General features: G+C 39.4%; 2 protein-coding genes across 2 annotated transcripts in view; one reads left to right on the plus strand and one right to left on the minus strand.

Annotated features, from left to right (window-relative positions):
• Positions 1-4,125, plus strand: part of LOC136856537 (mucin-2-like) — a 33,759-nt gene extending 29,634 nt beyond the window's left edge. Inside the window, exons 3-4 of the mRNA XM_067134379.1 lie at positions 1,501-2,243; positions 2,338-4,125. Coding sequence (XP_066990480.1) covers positions 1,501-2,243; positions 2,338-4,125 — 2,531 coding nt within the window. The remainder of the gene's footprint in view (positions 1-1,500; positions 2,244-2,337) is intronic.
• LOC136856578 (RING finger protein 17-like) overlaps positions 1-21,088 on the minus strand; it is a 122,303-nt gene that overhangs the window by 91,685 nt on the left and 9,530 nt on the right. The window lies entirely within an intron of this gene.

Here is a 21,088-nt window from a genome sequence, read left to right on the forward strand (position 1 = left end):
ATTACATTATTTGTCATGAAAATCGACCCAATTACATTATTTGTTTTGAAAATTTACCCAATTACATTCTCATGAAAATCGATCCAGTTACAGTATTTATCATGAAAATAGACCTTCTACATTATTTGTCAAGAAAATCGAGACCAATTACATTATTTGTCATGAAAATCGACCCAATTACAATATGTCATGAAAATCGACCCAATTACATTATGCGTCACGAAAATCGACCCAATTACATAATTTTTCATGAAAATCGACCCAATTACGTTATTTCCAGGAAAAATCAACCCAATTACTTTATTTCCAGGAAAAATTGACCCAATTACATTATTTCCAGGAAAAATCGACCCAATGACATTATTTCCAGGAAAAATCGACCCAATTTCATTATTTGTCATGAAAATCGACCCAATTAAATTATTTCCAGGATAAATCGACCAAATGACATTTTTTCGTGAAAACTTGACCCAATTAAATTATTTAGCAAGAAAATAATTCGAGCGATTACTTTTCCCCCAGGATTAATTCGAACAATTATATTATTTACTGGGAAAATCGAACCAGTTATTAAGGTTTTACTACACTACCCTTCATGTTTAAAGTCATAAAAACAGTTCATGACTAGGTCAAGTTAGTTATGAGACTGCATGTTTCAACATACGAGCAAAAACTTCAAGGGCCAAGTGTCAAGAAACACTCAAGATCAATCTAAAAAGTGGAAACTCTTGCAGGTATTATAAAAAAAAAAAAAAAAAACCGGCAGGTTGTCATGATGTTAAAGCCTCTGATGTTTTGTTGTTGATTGACCACAAGTTCTTGGTCCTGGGGCAACCCAGTAAGACACATTCTACTGCACGACTCTGATCTGTATAAATAGCCAATTATCCGTTTTGAATAAGAATTCAGTCAGTCAATCTTCTTATCGGGTATTAAACTATAACTATATAGGCCAGCTAACCCTGTCACAGTCCTTTCAAAGCCCTTTACCACTAAAAAATTTTATTTTTCAAGAATACCTTCTCGTCGTTTTGCAAAAACCTTGGTGTTCTTGCGTCAGTTTTGCCTTAAGCTTGAAGACTCGACTTCTCTGATTATAATCTTAGTTCATGAACTCGTGTATCCTTTACAGATATATTACAAAGTACTGTAGTTGATAGTACGACAGCTCCTTTCCATTCGTGAAAATTACAAATGCAATCAGAATCAGCATCACACTGAACAGTTACGATCACAAATGCAATCAGAATCAACATTACACAGAAAAGTTACAATCACAAATGCATTCAGAATCAGCATTACACAGAACAGTTACAATCACAAATGCAATCAGAATCAGCATTACACAGAACAGTTACAATCACAAAGGCAATCAGAATCAGCATTACACAGAACAGTTACAATCACAAATGCAACCAGAATCAGCATTACACAGAACAGTAATACTTGTCACTGACAAATTTCAAAGGTTTTAACACACATCCCTTTTCTTCTCAACAGGGGCTGCACGCGCAAAACCAGAAAAAAGCTCTGCCGAAGGACAGATACGATCAGTGATCCTCATTGACGTCCCTGCTCAACCCAGCCAAAGAAGTTCCAGAGAGGCGGACCCACAAGGATACAATTCCCAAGTCCCTTCAAATCCTTTACAGCATGGTTTCCCGGCCGCTACCCCTTCTACCGTCCCTTCCCAAACATACGGTGCTCCACACAATGCACCTGCTCCTTCCCAAACATACGGTACTCCAGATAACAATTTTGGTAACACGATTTCTGCAATTTTAAATGAACTAACTGGAGGAGCTGTTAATGCTATAAGTGGTGGAGGTTTCCCAGACATACCAGCTGGCAGTAGTGTGAATTTCTACACAGCCATAGACCCTGTACAGGCTCCAGCAAAGAGTCCAGCTCCTCACAGTCCAGTTTTTGTGCAACCCCAAAAGGAAACCCACGCATTTGTTGCCATTGCCCCAGAACACGTTGATGGTCATCAAGTCCTCTCTACTGGAGTACACCCAACACCTTTCCCACAGCAAACTGAGCCACCAAGCTCTTTGTACGGCACTCCCGTGGCAAACGAACCGCCACCACCGCCACCAAGCTCTTTGTACGGCACTCCCGTGTCAAACGAACCAAGTCCATCGTTCGCAATTCGTGAGGAAGGCAGTAGTTTTGAGTCTGATGGGGGACACACGTCTGGCGAAAAAGCTGGATTTGGAAGCTTCCCGGTTTCCTCTGGAGAGGTAAGTGGAGGAGCTCACGCCTTCTCTGGTGAAGCTGAAGTGCCCACCCCAACATTTGCCCCTCCTGTCCCCTCCACAAATGCAATCCCTGTAGGTGCCCCTGCTGCTACTGGATTTGCTGCCACTGGTTCTGGATTTGACAATGCAGGTCCGGCAACCGGTGGATTTATCTCTACAGCTCCTACGGGAGGAGTTGCTAATGCCATTCCATCTAATGTTGGGTTTACTCCAGCTGGGTCTGCTACTGCTGGATTTGCCCCTGCTGGCCCTGCTACAGCTGGATTTGCCCCTGCTGGCCCTGCTACTGCTGGATTTGCCCCTGCTGGCCTGGCTACAGCTGGATTTGCCCCTGCTGGCACTGCTACTGCTGGATTTGCCCCTGCTACTTTTGGATTTGCCCCTGCTGGCCAGGCTACAGTTGGATTTGCCCCACCTGGCCATGCTACTGCTGGATTTGCCTCTGCTGGCCCTCTTACTGCTGGATTTGCCCCTGCTGGCCCTCTTACTGCTGGATTTGCCCCTGCTGGCCAGGCTACCACTGTATTTGCCCCTGCTGGCCATGCTACGGTTGGATTTGCCCCTCCTCCATGCTACTGCTGGATTTGCCCCTGGCCATGCTACTGCTGGATTTGCCCCTCCTGGCCATGCTACTGCTGGATTTGCCCCTGCTGGCCTTGCTTCAACTGGATTTGCTCCTCCTGTGTCTGCTGGATTTGACTCTGGTGTTTTGGCTACGGCAGGAGTTGGCCCTGCTGTTTCAGCTACAGCTTCAACTAGCTTTGCCCCTCCTATTCCTGACACTACTAGCTTTGCATCTCCCGTTCCTCACACAACTAGCTTTGCACCTCCAGCTGCTGCTCAAACGGCCGAATTTGCCCCAGCTGTATTCGAAACTGCTTCATCAGCTGCACATGATGGATTTCCTCAAGTTGGAACAGTCACACCTATTCCTGTAACTACTCTTAATATTGCTGTGCCTTCAGTTCCTGAAGTTGTCCAGAGTGTACTTGGACCAAATCAACCACCTACATTTGTTGCCCCTCAATCGTTTGGGACTTCAGATGTTGCTGTTTCAGGCATCATACCAACTCCTGATTTAACTTTTCGTGGAGAAGTAGGGCTTGGGAATGCATTAGAAGCACCTGCTTCGAATTTAGTACATAGTGCACCAAGTGATTTCAATACACCAGAACAATTTCCCTCTTCAGTTGGAGGTGCTGGATTTGGAAGTTCTGGGTTTGGTGTACCACTCCCTCCAGTGACTACAGGAGATACTGCATCACCAAGTGCACTTCTTGGATCACCAGCTGCATTTACTGCATCACCAAGTGCACTTATTGGATCACCAGCTGCATTTACTGCATCACCAAGTGCCTTTACTGCATCACCAGGTGCATTTGAAACTACCCAGTTTTTGAATCTTGGTGGCTTTGGCGATGGTTCAAATACATTAAATCAACCAGCAAGCAGTGGCTCATCTTTAAATCTTGGCAGTGCCCCTGCAGCTGGGACAGGTAATCTTGTAGGTGCGGGCCCTGGCAATTTTGACAGTGGATTTGGATCCGGTGGCTTCGTTGGAGGAAGTGGACCTGGTAGTTTAGAAGGAGGTCTTGGTGTTGGTGGATCTGGAAGTGGCAGTTTTGATCCTGGGCTCGCAAGTACTGGTGGTCCTACAGGCTTTGGAAATCAGATTACTGGGGTGTCACTCTTTGATACAGCATCTCAAGGTACTTTCGCTGGATCAACAGTTCCTACTCCAAGTTTTCATTCCGGACCAGCAACAACTGCAAGCAGTCCCCTAATAGGAAGTGAAGGATTCAACAATCTTGTCAAGAGAGATATTCCTGGAAGAGTGCAGCCTAAAGAATCCAAACAGAACTGACAACTGATGGACAAAAACTCTCGATTCTCAGGTACAAAAAAGATACTTGTAAGATAGTTAATATAAAGTACATATTGCAATGAAAACAACCCAATATATGGCAGCTACTCTACTACACTTCCATGAGGGATCACTTACTACCTAGTCTACAGCTTAACACAAATCAGATAACAACTGATAGAAAGCTAATCCCAATCAGTCACCTATTTATCCTAAGCACCTAACTAATCAAACCATTTTTTTCTTTGTACATGTGTTATTCTTGTATATTTTCTTCTTATTCTTAATGTAAGAAACACACCGTGATCGGCACTCTTCTTTTTCAGTAGACTGTTGACCAAGGCACTGTTTCCTTCATTTGATATTGTACATATTTTAGTTATTAAATCTATTTTCAAAGAAAAACAATGTTATCAATAACCAGATTCAAAACTATTCCACTGTATTGCTACAGGAGAAAGCAATATTATCCTGTATTGCTTTCTGTTATATATTTCTTTTAAATGAACATCCCAATATTCTTTGGAAGCTTGAATTTCAAGTCAATGGCCCCTGTGGTGGCCTTGTTCCATATGAAAGGGGTTCACCTTCTGAATAATAATAATAATAATAATAATAATAATAATAATAATAATAATAATAATAATAATATAGAAAGTAAACCAAAGACACCATGCTTCAAGGCTTACACCAGTCTCAAAATGGACACGAATACCAAATTTGCATAATGACCAGTTTAAAATTAACACGTCACAAAATGTCACTTGCCCTCATATGAATTAAATAAAAAAATACACTGTAACTTCCCTGGGGCATTCTGGAAATTATATCTTTCAAAATTTCCACACGTTTGTACACTATTGAGGTTGCAATGTCACGTGACTGATATTTTAACATTTCCACATGCTGGTACAAAACTAAATTAACAAACAGCAAAATCATATATAATATATATACATATAATTTCAATTCCAGTACCTGAGCATATCGACCTAACCTTGAAATAACAAAGAGAATATTCCACTTGTAAGTCTTGCTAAGAATTCATTACCAATACAGCTATCCTCTCATAATGTACCTTACTTCTCAAAATATCTTTCATCCACGCTATTTATTTTTTCTCTCAACTTTAGTGACCCCTCTCTCTCTAATGCTACCGTATCTATTTTTAGTTTTCTGAAAAGAAAACTATTGCGCCGGCTTTCTTTGTTCGTCTGCACTTATTCAGTCCGCCCTCAGATCTTAAAAACTACTGGGGCTAGGGGGCTGCAAATTGGTATGTTGATCATCCACCCTCCACTCATCAAACATACCAAATTGCAGCCTTCTAGCCTCAGTATTTTTTTTATTTTACTTAAGGTTAAAGTTAGCCATAATCGTGCTTCTGGCAAACGCAACAACACAGGTCACCACGGCCGGCTGAGAGTTTCGTGGGCCGCGGCTCATACAGCATTATACCGAGACAACCTAAAGATAGATCTATTTTCGGTGGCCTTGATTATACGCTGTACAGAAAACTCGATTGCGCCGAAGAAACTTCGGCGCATTTTTTTCATTTGTTTTTAATGGTTCTGCTCTCATTTTTATTTTTTTTATCAGTACCTTCACTTCTGTACCTTTCTCCCTTATTCGTGTTCAACCTCGGACCGCTCTTCACCTAATTGCTCGTGCTCTCTGACCGAACGAGAGTTTTGTAAGTGTACCGTGATATAATTCAAGCTATATATAAGAAGTGTACCGTGCTATAACGCAAGCTTATATTTATAGGCGTACCGTGATATACGCAAGCTTATATATAAGTGTACCGTGATATAACTCAAGCTTATCTATAAGTGTACCATGATATACGCAAGCTTATATAGAAGTGTACCGTGATATACACAAGCTTATCTATAATAAGTGTACCGTGATATACACTAGCTTATATATAATAAGTGTAACATGATATACTCAAGCTTATATAATGTGTACCGTGGTACACTCATGCTTATAAATAATGAGTGTACCACGATATACTCAAGTTTATATATAATAAGTGTACCGTGATACCATCATGCTTAAATACAGGTGTACCGCGGTATACTCAAGCTTATATATATGAGTGTACCGTGATATACTCGAGCTTATATAGAAGTGTATCGTGGTACACTCACGCTTATGCGTGTACCGTGACTATATTCGACCTCAAATAGTTCAATGAAAATATTCTCCATATCCTTCTTAATTTCTGTCCAGTTAACACTCTCTGAAACCCAAATTCAGGCCAAAGGCCAATCGCTGGGGCCTACGAGGCCATTCGACACTGAAAGGAAAATTGAGAGTAAGTAGAGGCTTGACTTCTTTGATCTAACCTTGGGTGTCTAGGGCCTGAAAGGTACCCTGGGTTACTACTGTGAAAGTCAGGTATAAATGTCAAAAGCTTGCAATGACCCTTTACAATCCCCCGCTGGTTCTCTACACAGCTGTTGCTGGTGCTGCTCAGTCTTCAAGGATCCCAACTGGTTTTGAACCAGCGACAGAATGTACGTTAGCAATAAGCAGAAATTTCACCACCGAAACATCAGTCACCGGGCCGAACACACCCACGTTTCCCTAGACACTTGATGCGAAGATTACGCGCCCGATTTGATACTAGCCAAGAATTAATTTCTCGACGAGGTATGGGCAAAGTTAAACCGGGGAGAGTAAATACGTTAATATTGGTTTTACGTGAAGATTAACATACCCATGTTTCCCAAGGAACTTGATGTGAAGATTACGCGAACAGTTTACTTACTAAGAATTCATTTCTCGACGAGGTATGGGCAAAGCTAAAACGGGGAGAGTAAATACGTTAATTGGTTTTAAGTGAAGATTAACATACCCACGTTTCCCTAGACACTTGATGTGAAGATTACGCGACCAATTTTATACTTGCTAAGAATTTAGGCGAAGAATGTAGGCAACGTTTAACTGGGAAGAGTAAAAAGTAATTGAAAGATACAATACCTGAAATAGTTAGGTTTTAAGTGAAGATTACGCACGCAATTTTATACTCAAGATTTTATTTCTTAACGAGGTATCGGCAAAATCAAACCGCGGAGAGTAATGAATTAATTAAAAGATACAAAATCCAAAATAGTTTCGTTTTGTAGATTTGAAAACTAATATTAGATATTTCCTAATTCGCCGTAACAAAACTGAAGTCATTTGTCAAATTCACCTTAAAGAGATTCGACGATATAACAAGAGAGGTATGATACATTTCACATTACTATTATTATTATTAGTATAATCTATTTTTTTTTGTCTATCACAGAAACTCTCAGTAACGGCCGATGAAACTCTCATCCGCGGCTCATGAAACTTTCAGCCACAGGTGGTGGCCTGTGTTGTTGGCACCTATTGCGGTGCCAGACGCACGATCACGGCTAAATTCAACCTTAAATAAAATCAAAACTACTGAGGCTAGAGGGCTGCAATTTGGTATGTTTGATGATTGGATGGTGGATGATCAACATACCAATTTGCAGCCCTATAGCCTCGGTAGTGTTTAAGATCAGGGGGCGGACAGAAAAAGTACGGACGGACAATGCCGTCACAATAGTTTTCCTTTACAGAGAACCAAAAAGATTTGAAAGGTTTAACAGGAGGAAAACCTCGCAGTTGCACTATGAACCAGGAAAGGGTTGAGGAAAGTAAGATGGAAGAGAATATGAACGGAGGTACAGCAAAAGGAATGAAAGAGGTTGCAGCTAGGGGCCGAAGGGACGCTGCAAAGACCCTTGAGTAATGCCTACAGTGCACCGCATGAGGTGCACTGACGGTACTAGCCTCCTATAGGGGTTCATTCAGGTAACGAATGAGCAATACTGGATTTTTAAAAATTCCATAAACCTTGATCATTAAATTAGGCAAATTAAGCATCAGTACTATACATTCAACTCCCCTGGCAATCGTTTTAGCTAAATGTATTTTGATATTTTGAACAAATTTAACCTTAAATATTCAAATTTAACCATCAAGACTTCAATCTGCGTATATATATTTGGTTTGTGTAGCTTTACAAATCAGCTACACTTAATTCTTAATTAAAGAGAGGAGAGTGAATGGATTTCTCAACTTAATCAATTCAACAAAAACACCTTTACTATTTTATATTCTTGGAAGGTCTATAAGCGTAACCTGGGTCAACTTAACTAAGAGTGCAAAGTAAGTTGTAAAGTGGAAGGGAGAGAGAGAGAGAGAGAGAGAGAGAGAGAGAGAGAGAGAGAGAGAGAGAGAGAGAGAGAGAGAGAGTTGGTCGGTGGGACTATGTTAATATATTATATATATATATATATATATATATATATATATATATATATATATATATATATATATAGAGAGAGAGAGAGAGAGAGAGAGAGAGAGAGAGAGAGAGAGAGAGAGAGAGAGAGAGAGAGAGAGAGAGAGTCACTCAGTCAGTCAGTTGTACACCTCCTTAAGCTAAATAAAAAAAAAAATACGACGAAAAAAAAAAAAAGAAGTTAGGAGTTCGCCCACGGTCCGACTTCTCCACAAGAGGCATTTGACCAACGGCCAACCGTCTGCTCCGGTTTTTACCTTTCGCGCCCCTCCCAAATCAGTGTGTGGTACCTACTATGAAAGTGAAGGTGCTTAGAACCAGTTTAAGCGAACACACACACACACACACACACACACACACATACAGGCATACATACATACGCACACATACGTTCGTACACATTGAACTTTCAGCACAGATAAAAAAAAAATATTTTTAGAGAGCTGGAATATTCTGTCATGCAACTTGAACATAGCAATGGAGTGCAAATTTATATATACATACAAACGTACACACACATACTGAACTTTCAGCACAGCTAAAAAACGGTATTTTAGACAGCTGCAATTTGCTGTGATGTGAATTTAAACCAGGGCAGACCAAGGGAGTGCAACACTTGGCAGAAGTTTATTAGATGACGAGATGAAAGTAACAAAATAATAATAATTAATCACATACACCCACATACGCACACACACACACACACTGAACTTCCAGCACAGGTAAAAACAACTGATATTTACAAGAGGGCTGCAATATTCTGTGACATAAATATAAGCCAGAACAGATTACTGGAGTCCAATACTTGGCAAATTTACACACACACATATACATACACTGAAATTACATCACAGATAAAGAGAATATTAGCTGCAATATTCTGTGATGTAAATATAAACCAGAACAGATCACTGGAGCGCAATACTTGGCAAACACACACACACACAATACTGGACTTCCAGCACATTCCAGCACAGATAAAAACTGATATTTTAGAGAGCTGCAATACTCTTGTGATGTAAATATAAACCAGAACAGATTAATGGAGTTCAATACTCGGCAAATTTACGAAAAGCACTACACCAGGCACCCTCCTTCTCTGGAATGACAGACAAGAGAAAAAAAAAATACCAGTACAATTAGGATCGTTTCACCCCTCCGGAATGGAGAATTACCTCGTCGAGACCCTCCCAGACAGAGAGAGAGAGAGAGAGAGAGAGAGAGAGAGAGAGAGAGAGAGAGAGAGAGAGAGAGAGAGAGAGAGAGAGAATGAAATATTTAGGACCCTCGCCTACGGGGTTGGGATTCCTCGGTCATAGCACATTCGCTTTCTATAATGCGATGCGATGAATAGCAAGAAGACGGAACGCAAGCCACTCTCTCTCTCTCTCTCTCTCTCTCTCTCTCTCTCTCTCTCTCTCTCTCTCTCAATCCACCCAGATGAAGCCTACGACAGCCGACTACCAAAAACTGAAAAGCAACTAAAACTAAACAAAATAAATAAATAAATGGAAGAAAAATAGTCCACCATTAAACAAGTTTATATTAAACCATCATGTAAAAATTACGTTCATATCATCTGGATACATATTATGTAGAATTTGGGCCAAAGACCAAGCGCTGGGACCTATGATGATGAGGTCATTCAGCGCTGAAACGGAAACTGACAGTTAAAAAAGTTTGAGGAAAGATGGAAGAAAGAGAATATGAACGGAGGTACAGTAAAAGGAATGAAAGGGGTTGTATATAGCAGCTAGGAGCCTAAAGATGGGACGCTGCAAAGTACCTTAAGTAATGCCTACAATGCACCGCGTGAGATGCACTGACGGCAATACCCCGCTAAGGGAAATAATAATAATAATAATAATAATAATAATAATAATAATAATAATAATAATAATAATAATAATAATGCCTCTATTTCCACATTTAAGTTTCCACTAAGTATCAAGTTTCTTATATAAAATGAAAACCAGGATTGAAGTAAACTATAAGTATATATAGAAAACTATAAGTATAGAAAAGATCTGAGGCTCCGTGAGGTAAGAATTGTACCGTCAAATTTTTATTTATGATTTCATAAAGCTGTGATATAAATGATTGACATTTTAATTACAAACATTTGCATATACTCTCTCTCTCTCTCTCTCTCTCTCTCTCTCTCTCTCTCTCTCTCTCTCTCACACACGCGAACACACATGCATATATGGCATTATGAAATCAACCAATACGCATATAATATTACATAAACTGATACATATATACACACATACATACCAAACCTATACATAAATACAAAGCCTATACATACACACAAACGCACACAAACCTATACATACATACATGAACCCACATACATACATAGCATTGTAAAATCGACCAATACTCACATGATATTACGTTAACGAACTGATACGTATATACATACACAAAATTACACATACATACACACAAACATATCCATAGACATACACAAACCTGAACATACGCACATACATAACCCTGTACATACATACATACACAAACCTATACATACATATACATACACAAACTATATGTACATATATACACAAACCTGTACATACATACACAAACCTATACATACATATACAAACCTATACATACATACAAAACCCTATACATACATACCTTTACATACATACACATATATATACATACATACACAACCTCAACATACATACATACACAAACCTATATATAGATACATACATACATACATAAACAAATAAAAAAAAAGCATAATTACGAAATCAACCACTACGCTTACATACAACCAGAGTCGACCTTTACGAAGACTTCAGAAAAAAAAATTAAGAGCAAATCATTGTTGGAACGCATGATGGAGGGATATTTCTGTGTGAGGAGGAGGAGGAGGAGGAGGAGGAGGAGGAGGAGGAGGAGGAGAAAGGTGTCGGACAAGGTGAAAGTGAGCGTATTGGAGGAGGATGTCAGAGAGAGAGAGAGAGAGAGAGAGAGAGAGAGAGAGAGAGAGAGAGAGAGAGAGAGAGAGAGAGAGAGAGAGAGAGAGATCAGAGACGCAGAGGAAACTCCGTCTTCAATAAGCAGTGAATTTAAATCATTGCAATTATGCTGATATATATGATTTTTTGCCAACAGTTGCTCTGGTGGCAGTGACGGTACTATGACCACGGGGCAGATGAGGTCAGTGGGGGTCACTGTTTCAGACGGTGGCACAAGGGTGGGAAGCGTGGGTAAGTGGGTATCTTCTCTTGAAGAGACAGTAGGCTTTCTTTATTAGATGTGCATATATGTATATATATGTACTACATATGTGTATATATAAGTATGTATATATATGCATACATATATATATACAGATACATATATATTTAATATAATTCAATGTTTATAAATGTCTGACTGACTTGTCAACAACAACAACACACTGCCTCGCCGTCACTCGTCCAATTGTACTCAAAACAAACTTTTTTTTTTACCTTTCATTCAGAATAAAAGCCACATGCATGTCATACCCTCCTAAAACTCTCGCTGCAACTCTCGCCAAAAAGAAAAAGAAAAATGGGAAAGTTAAAATAAAAACGGGAAAATCGCGTAGCAAACTTCCCTCCCCAAACCCGAATAACACCTCATAACCTCGTTCCAAGTCATCGCGAGGCTTACAAGGCCTTTGGAGTAAACAGCATTCATTAGGAACTGGTAGAAGAATGTCGGAGCGTCAAAAGCCACGAAACATGTTCTCTCATTTTCTCTCCACAAATCGGGATTTGCTACTCGTTCCGTTCATGTTGTTTTCTGACGTCACTCACCCACAATACGCTTCGTTTCTCTCCGTAAGGACTGAATGAATCCTAAATCGCTCCCATGACTTGATAGAGAATCGGATGGTATTCGAACGAGTAAACAATGCGCCGGAGTTTCTTAGGCGCAATCGAGTTTTCTGTGCAGCCGCTACAGCGTATAATCAAGGCCACCGAAAATGGATCTAAATTTCGGTGGTCTCGGTATAATGCTGTCTGAGCCGCGGTCCATGAAACTTTAACTACAGCCCGGTGGTGGCATATCCTATATCGTTGCCAGAAGCACGATTATGGCTAAATTTAACCTTAAATAAAAACTACCGAGGCTAGAGGGCTGCAATTTGGTATGTTTGATGACTGGAGGGGGGATGATCAAAATACCAATTTGCAGCCGCCTAGCCTCAGTAGTTTTTAAGATCTGGGGGCAGACAGAAAAAGTGCGGACGGACAGAAAAAGCCGGCACAATAGTTTTACAGAATACTACTGTAAAACCAGTTATTTCTTAACAAACCGTTGACGTGTTGCAAGTTCATTTTATAATATATGTCTTAGTTCACGAGGCGTAGTAAAGGATTTTCATTTAAAATACCTCTACGTATTCCAATTTACATTATATTTACTATGCGTAATTGAATGTAAATATACGAATAGCTTGTTACTGTTTGAGTAGATCAAGGTTTTCGACCTGTTTTATGAGCCGAGGTGTCCACTCCTGCCTTGGCAAAATCTTCCTGCTGCATCTTGCATCCAGGTTCCAACTATTTTATTACGCTCAACATGTACGCTGCCCTAAAATGGAACACTGCAGTATCTGCAGAATTTCCAAAATTGAGATACGCAACCTATTGGGCTCGTGAAACACTACTACACAAGTTACTGCAGTTGCAGAATGATTCTTCGATGCTTTATGTAGGGGGTCACATTTGCAGTATCTGCAAAATCATTTTTCTCAGTTCTGTATTTTTGCAGATACCGCAGTGTAGGTCGGTACTGGTAACTAGTGCTTGCTACGCAAAATTAAAAAGAGTATTTTTAGGGAGTTGTTGAATACAATACAGAACACAGACCAATGGCCAAGCGCTGGGACATATGAGGTCATTCAGCACTGAAAGGGAAATTGAGATCAATAGGGCATGAAAGGCGTAACAGGAGGAAAACCTCTCAGTTGCACTATGAATCAATTGTTAAGAGAGGGTTGAGGAAAGTAAGATGGAAGAAAGAGAATATAAACGGAGGTACAGTAAAAGGAATGAGAGAGGTTGCAGCAGCTAGGGGCTGCAAAGAACCTCCAGTAATGCCCACAGTGCACCGCACGAGGCGCACTGACGGTACTACCCTTCTAGGGGAGAACTTCTTAACCTTTGAAATCGACTCAACCTCTCCATATCTTTTTGTCCGCAGGAACTGTCATAAATAACCTCTTCGCAACCCCTTTACCCTCCCCCTCTCAGTCTGGATCAACCCACAAACACAGCAAGCCCATGCCCACGCCCTTTTCCTGGTCAACCGAGTCTGGGCCGGACTGCATACAATCACATTTGGGGCACCCTTACCCTTCACCACGAAAGTTCAATCATCTCGAATACGACTATCTCAGATATGAGTACAGTTCTGTATGTAGTTCCTTTTACAAAACAACTTTTGCTTTAATATCTTACTTACATTTTTGTTTATTTATCGATTTGTTCATTTATCTGTTCTTTTAATAACTGATCTTCTCTTTCTGTATTTCACTTTACCTTCTGTTACTTCTTTCGAATGGATGCCATAATATTCTTTAGAAGCTTGAATGTCAAGTCAGTGGCTCCCTTTGGTGGGCTTGTTCCATATGAATAGGGTTCGTCTTCTGAATAATAATAATAATAATAATAATAATAATAATAATAATAATAATAATAATAATAATAATAATAACAATAATAATAATAATAATAATAATAATAATAATAAAAATAATAATAATAATAATAATACTTTCTAGAACAAGCCCACCAAAGGGGCCACTGACTTGAAATTCTTCAAGCTTCCAAAAAATATTAAGGTGTTCATTAGGAAGTAGTAAGAGGAGGTACACGGAACTACAGAAAGAAGAGATCCCACTTATTAAAAAAAAGAAAAAATAAATTAATAAATAGATTAAATAAAAATGTATCAAATTGCAAGGAGAATAGTATTAGGGTAGCAATGCATTGCACCTTCGCTTGAACTTCTGAAGAAGAAGTTCCAATTGCACAACATTCTCTGAGGGGAGGCTGTTCCACAGCCCAACTGAGTCAGGAGGAATAAAGGACCTCTGGAACTTTGGGGAAGTTCGACAGCGAGGAACAATTACTACAGTATTAAGAAAAACAACAAAAATACAAAAATCTAAAAAGAAATTTACGCCCAGGAATAAACTTCTCCAAGAGTATAATTACAAAACTTAAACAGAGAAAGGGGAAAGCATGTGAAACTCATTCCAAGGGCGTCCATTAAAAAAAAAAAAAGGAAAATCGACAAGGAGCATCTACCGGTTTGAGAGAAACTAGAGTGAAAGTAAAACAAGTGAAAAAAAAAATGCGCCGATGGTTCTTCATCGCAATCGAGTTTTCTGTACAGCGTATAATCAAGGCCACCGAATATAGATCTATCTGTAGGTGGTTTGGTATAATGCTGTATGAGCCGCGGCCCATGAAACTTTAACCACGGCACGGTGGTGGCCTATCCTATATCGTTGCCAGACGCCAGAAGCATGATTATAGCTAACTTTAATTTTAAAATAAAAACTACTGAGGCTAGAGGGCTGCAATTTGGTATGTTTGATGACTGGAGGGTGGATGATCAACGTACCAATTTGCAGCCCCTCTAGCCTCAGGAGTTTTTAAGATCTGAGGGCGGACAGAAAAAGTGCGGACAGAAAAACGAGCGGGCGGACGGACAGACAAAGCCGGCATATTAGTATTCTTTTGCAGAAAACTAAAAATGCACCAAATATTTGCATTAGTCTCTCAATTCCTTCGTTTCAAATTCCATTAAACAACATCCAATCGAAATTCTCTCGAACTGCTTCATTCACTACATAAACTTCTGAAAATTCCACCCCTTTATGCCTTGATATCAGAATAGAACAGAATATAGAATTTAGGCCCGAGGCTAAGCGCTGGGACCTATGATGATGAGGTCATTCCTGAACACAGACAGTGAAAAGGTTTGGAAGGCGTAACAGAAAAACAAAACCATTTGCACTTGCACTATGAATCAATTCTGCCCTGAAATGGAAGACTGCAGTATCTGCAAAAATACAGAACTGAGAAAAATGGCAGATACTGCAGTTTTCCCTTGCCTTACTACTGATGTTACAGGTACTGCAAATGGGACCCCCTAAACAAAGCACTGAAGAATCATTCTGCAACTGCAGTAACTGGTGTATTAGTGTTTCACGAGCCCAATAGGTGGATTATCTCAATTTCGAAAATTTGGCACATACTGCAGTTTTCCATTTTAGGGCAGATTTCATCAGACACAGACTGCTACACTGCCCTCAAATGGAAGACTGCAGTGTCTGCAAAAATACAAACCAGAAAAAGTGTAGATACTGCAGTTTTCACTTGCCTTACTACTAATTTTGCAGAGACTGCAAATGGGACCCCCTAAATACTCGTGGAAAGCATTGAAGGATCATTCTGAAACTCCAGTACCTTGTGTATTAAGTGTTTCACGGGCCAAATAGGTGGCATATCCCAATTTCGAAAATTTGGCAGATACTGCAGTTTTTCATTTTAGGGCTGAACTGTTAGGAGAGGGTTGAGGAAAGTAAGATGGAAGAAAGAGAATATGAACGGAGGCACAGTAAAAAGGAATGAAAGGGACTGTAAGAGCTAAGGGCCGAAGAAGGGACGCTGCAAAGAACCTTAAGTAATGCCTACAGTGCACCGCGCGTGAGGTGCACTGGTGGCAATACCACCCCCTAATGAATCTTCCCAAAAGTCTACTGCTTAGCCCTTACCCAATTCCCCTGGGCTCAGATCTTTGTTTCTGACCTGCAGAGAGAGAGAGAGAGAGAGAGAGAGAGAGAGAGAGAGAGAGAGAGAGAGAGAGAGAGAGAGAGAGAGAGAGAGAGAGTACCCTTTTCAGTAAGTTCTATTCCTTCAGAGAGAGAGAGAGGGGGGGCCTTTTTCAGTAAGTTCTATTTCTTGAGAGAGAGAGAGAGAGAGAGAGAGAGAGAGAGAGAGAGAGAGAGAGAGAGAGAGAGAGAGAGAGAGAGAGAGCGAGCAACCATTTTACGTTTGGAGGTCAGCAGCAAGCACTAGTAAAAGCAATGACGCAACTGCATGCACATCGATACTCCAATTTAGAATTAAAATACTGACCGCCCTTCAACCCTTGCCAGCAAGCGACGGGTCAAAATAATGGCCGGCCATTACTTTTTTTTTCCCCCCCCAGAACAGGTTAAACTTGGCCAAGACATTCGGCGGTGACGAGATAGCGGAGTCTGAGACAACAATGATCGTGAAGTTACACTTCTTAAGAGGACTTGTCTCGCCCACTACGATACACAATAATATTACATCATCAGGTCTCATGGGACTTCGTTAAGGTTCCATTAAACCGTCCTAAATTATTATTATTATTATTATTATTATTATTATTATTATTCAGAAGATGAACAACCCTATTCATATGGAACTAGCCCACCACTGGGCCACTGATTTGAAATTCTTCAAGCTTCCAAAGAATATGGTGTTCATTAGGAATTAAGAGAAGGGAAATTATTGTTATTATTATTATTATTATTATTTTTATTATTATTATTATTATTATTATTATTATTCAGAAGATGAAGAATCCTATTCATATAGAGGAGAGAAGAGATCTCACTGATTAAAAAGAAAAAAAAAGAATTAATAAACAGATAAAAATGTATTAAAACTTATGGAGAATAGCATTAGGTTAGTAATGCATTGCATCTTCGCTTGACAAACCCCCGACCTTGTGTTGGAAAAATAACTGGCCATTCTTGAAATACGAATGTATACTTTAGACAGAATAAAGAATTTAGGCCAAAGACCAAGCACTGGGACCTATGATGATGAGGTCATTCAGCGCTGAAACGGAAATTGGCAGTGAAAAAGGTCTGAAAGGCGTACCAGGAGGAAAACCTCAAAGCAGTTGCAATATGAATCAATTGCTAGGAGAGGATTGAGGAAAGTAAGATGGACGAAAGAGAATATGGAAGGAGGTACAGCAAAAGAAATGAAAAAAAAAAGGTTGTAGCAGCTATAGGCCTAAGGAAGGCACCGCTGCGAAGAACCTCAAGTAAATGCCCACATTTAACCGCATGAGGCGCACTGCCGGCACTACGCCCCTACGGGGAGCATTGAATTTGAAGGAAAAGAAACAAAGTGAATGTGGAATTTGGTCGGATTCTAAATTCCGTGAACAGAAAGCGACAGTGCTTCCTGATCCAGCCATTACACTTATAACAGGGGCCACAAAAAGTGGAGCCCATATGGACATTCAGATTTCTAGTGAAAGTCGAGTGAAAGCTGATGTCTAGTGAAGACTCGTTCACTACCGTAGGCCTATGTGACGAAACCCTATAACATTTCGGATGCTGTGATACCCGTCTACTTACATCCGCCAACCCCTATATTTTTTTTTTTAGATGATCTGGATTTGAGAGTTCGTGTTTATATATAGTGTACACACACATACACATACACACATATATATACAGTATATATATACACATATAAAACTACTCTAGTTCGTCAAACTTTGGGACGAATTGCGATCCAAGGCGGAGATTTTATTTTAGTATTTATTATTATTATTATTATTATATATTATTATTATTCTGCTTTCCTTCCCCAGTGACAAGAATTTACACATTTCACAGCTCAGGCTTCTAATCTAATGAAAAATCTTGCATGTTGTTCATTCATTTACTTATTTTATTTAATTACTGTCTTACTTTCTTGTCCAATAATTTTTATTCGTTGATTTTTTTATTTATTACTTTCCTGTCCAATATTTTTAAGTCACTGTTTTTTTTTAACTTCCCCAATGACGTAAATTTCACTGATTAGGCTTCAAATCTAACAGACAGCCTTGTATATTTCATATTCATGTATTTATTTCTATTTGACCTTCATGACCAAAGACAAATTTATACATTTCAACAGACAGCCTTGTATATTTTATATTCATGTATTTATTTCTATTTTACCTTCATGACCAAAGACAAATTTATACATTTCACAGCCAAGGCTTCGAAGCGAAATCTAATGAACACTCTACTACCTAAATCCGTCCATGATCGACCACGAGCCGCCGTGCAAACGCGCATATGAGATACGACCGCCCATGGCACATCGATCGACATGCGAAGCCTTCAATTTTGAAAAGAAAAGATCTACGTCAAAACCACCCACTTTCTATTCCTCTCTTCTGCGATTTCTATTCTACGAGACCAGTTATCCGTCAATCATCTGAGCGGGTGACATTTGAATATTTCATTCGGTACTGCTATTTTCACCATATTTGGAAGCAGAAAGTTATGTCACAAGGCATGGAATGGCCATACCTACCACACCCCGGCCAGCAACTCCATTGCGTCATTACCACAGGCAGGAATCGAACCACTACGTGCGGAGTTGAATACTTGTCAAGCCTCGCAGTTGCATTAGGAAACATTTGTTAGGAGACTATGGACTAGGAAACATTTGTTAGGAGACTATGGACTAGGAAACATTTGTTAGGAGGCTATGGACGCTAAGGTGGAAGAAAGAGAATATGAACGGAGGTGCGGTAAAAGAAATGAAAGGGGCTGCTGCTAGGGGCCGAAAGGACGCCGCAAAGGACCTCACGTAATGCCTACAGTGCACCGCACTCCCTGACTGTAATCTTTCCAATTTTGTATATTCACGGTGTCCTTTCTCTGATTGACTTACAGCTTTTAATTAATTAATTTAATAATAATAATAATAATAATAATAATAATAATAATAATAATAATAATAATAATAATTCGGATATGGCAGTTACTAGGCCGGTGAAGGGACTGGTAACGGCCTCAAAGCGTACCGACTGATGCAATAAATACTAGGTCATAGTTGGATATTAGGAGTCAAGGGAGTTCGTTGACAGAGAGAGAGAGAGAGAGAGAGAGAGAGAGAGAGAGAGAGAGAGAGAGAGAGAGAGAGAGAGGCGAAGCTCTCCAAGCGTGTATCTTCCGGGGGATAATAAAAAAATTGTAAAAAAAAAAAAAAAAATAGATAAAAAATAGCAACACGGGAGTAACATGGAACTTGTCAAGATAAAAAGATTTATTCTGAGAGAGAGAGAGAGAGAGAGAGAGAGAGAGAGAGAGAGAGAGAGAGAGAGAGAGAGAGAGAGAGAGAGAGAGAGAGAGGGGCAAAAGCTTTCCAAGCGTATAACCTTAGTTAAAAAAAGTTAAAATTACAAAAGGTTAACAAACGAGAGAGAGAGAGAGAGAGAGAGAGAGAGAGAGAGAGAGAGAGAGAGAGAGAGAGAGAGAGAGAGAGAGAGAGAGAGAGAGGCAAAGCCAAGCGTATAACCTTAGTTAAAAAAAAAAAGTTAAAATTACAAAAGGTTAACAAACGAGAGAGAGAGAGAGAGAGAGAGAGAGAGAGAGAGAGAGAGAGAGAGAGAGAGAGAGAGAGAGAGAGAGAGAGAGAGAGAGAGACTTTTCAAGCTCAAAACTTCAGGAAATAGAACAAAAGTTGAAAATAAAAAATAACAAAAAGAAGTAATATGGGGCTTGTCAATACAGAAGAATCATTCAGAGAGAGAGAGAGAGAGAGAGAGAGAGAGAGAGAGAGAGAGAGAGAGAGAGAGAGAGAGAGAGAGAGAGAGAGAGAGAGAGAGAGAGAGAAAGTCAAAGCTTCCCAAACGTATAACTTCAGGGGATAAAATAAAAAAAAATAAAAAGGCCATCACAGGAGTAACATGGAACTTGTCAGGATGAAAAAAATGTATTCCTGACTTCCATGACAGAAAATTGGTTGGTGGCGTTTGGTGAACAGAAAATTGGTTGGTGGCGTTTGGTGAACAGAAAATCGGTTGGTGGTCTTCGGGAAAGGAAAGCGAAAGAAAACGGAGACAGAAAGAAAGTGCTGATGAGGATTCTATGCCGGGGATCTGCCCGTCGGAAGAAAAGGTTTTAAAAGGTTTTACAAGGTTTCACCTCTTGTGTGACTGAAGATTACAGACTGTCAATTCAGAGGCCGCTGGAAGATTTTAATTCTCACAGGTATATTTTGCCTCAAGATAACAGATTACTGCTAAATACTATTATTATTATTATTATTATTATTATTATTATTATTATTTTATTATTATTGTGTAATAAAAATCTGCAATTATATGGTACACTATATTACTATGTAAAATAAACAAGCTTGTTTATTTTACAGTAATATAGTTTACTAGATAATTGTGGGTTTTTATTACACTGATTTTCATGGGATTGTGAATTTCTTAGCATTATTATTATTATTATTATTATTATTTATTATTCAGAAGATGAACCCTATTCATATGGAACAAGCCCACCAAAGGGGCCACTGACTTGAAATTCTTCAAGCTTCCAGAGAATGTTGTGGTGTTCATTTGAAATACAGAATAAGATATCAGGTAAAAGAAAAAAATAAAAAAAAGTTAAATATGTAATTAAATAGAGTTCCCTCACATCAATTAATATTGGTGGGCACCAACATAACTGCTGATTTGAATTACCTATTGATTTGTTTATTAAGGAATCTTTTTATCTTTTCTGATAACCTCTCTCTCTTTTTTCTGCATTTCCCATTATCCTCTGTTACTCCTTTCAAA

This window comes from Macrobrachium rosenbergii, chromosome 36 (assembly GCF_040412425.1).
Source record: "Macrobrachium rosenbergii isolate ZJJX-2024 chromosome 36, ASM4041242v1, whole genome shotgun sequence".
Lineage (NCBI taxonomy): Eukaryota > Metazoa > Arthropoda > Malacostraca > Decapoda > Palaemonidae > Macrobrachium > Macrobrachium rosenbergii.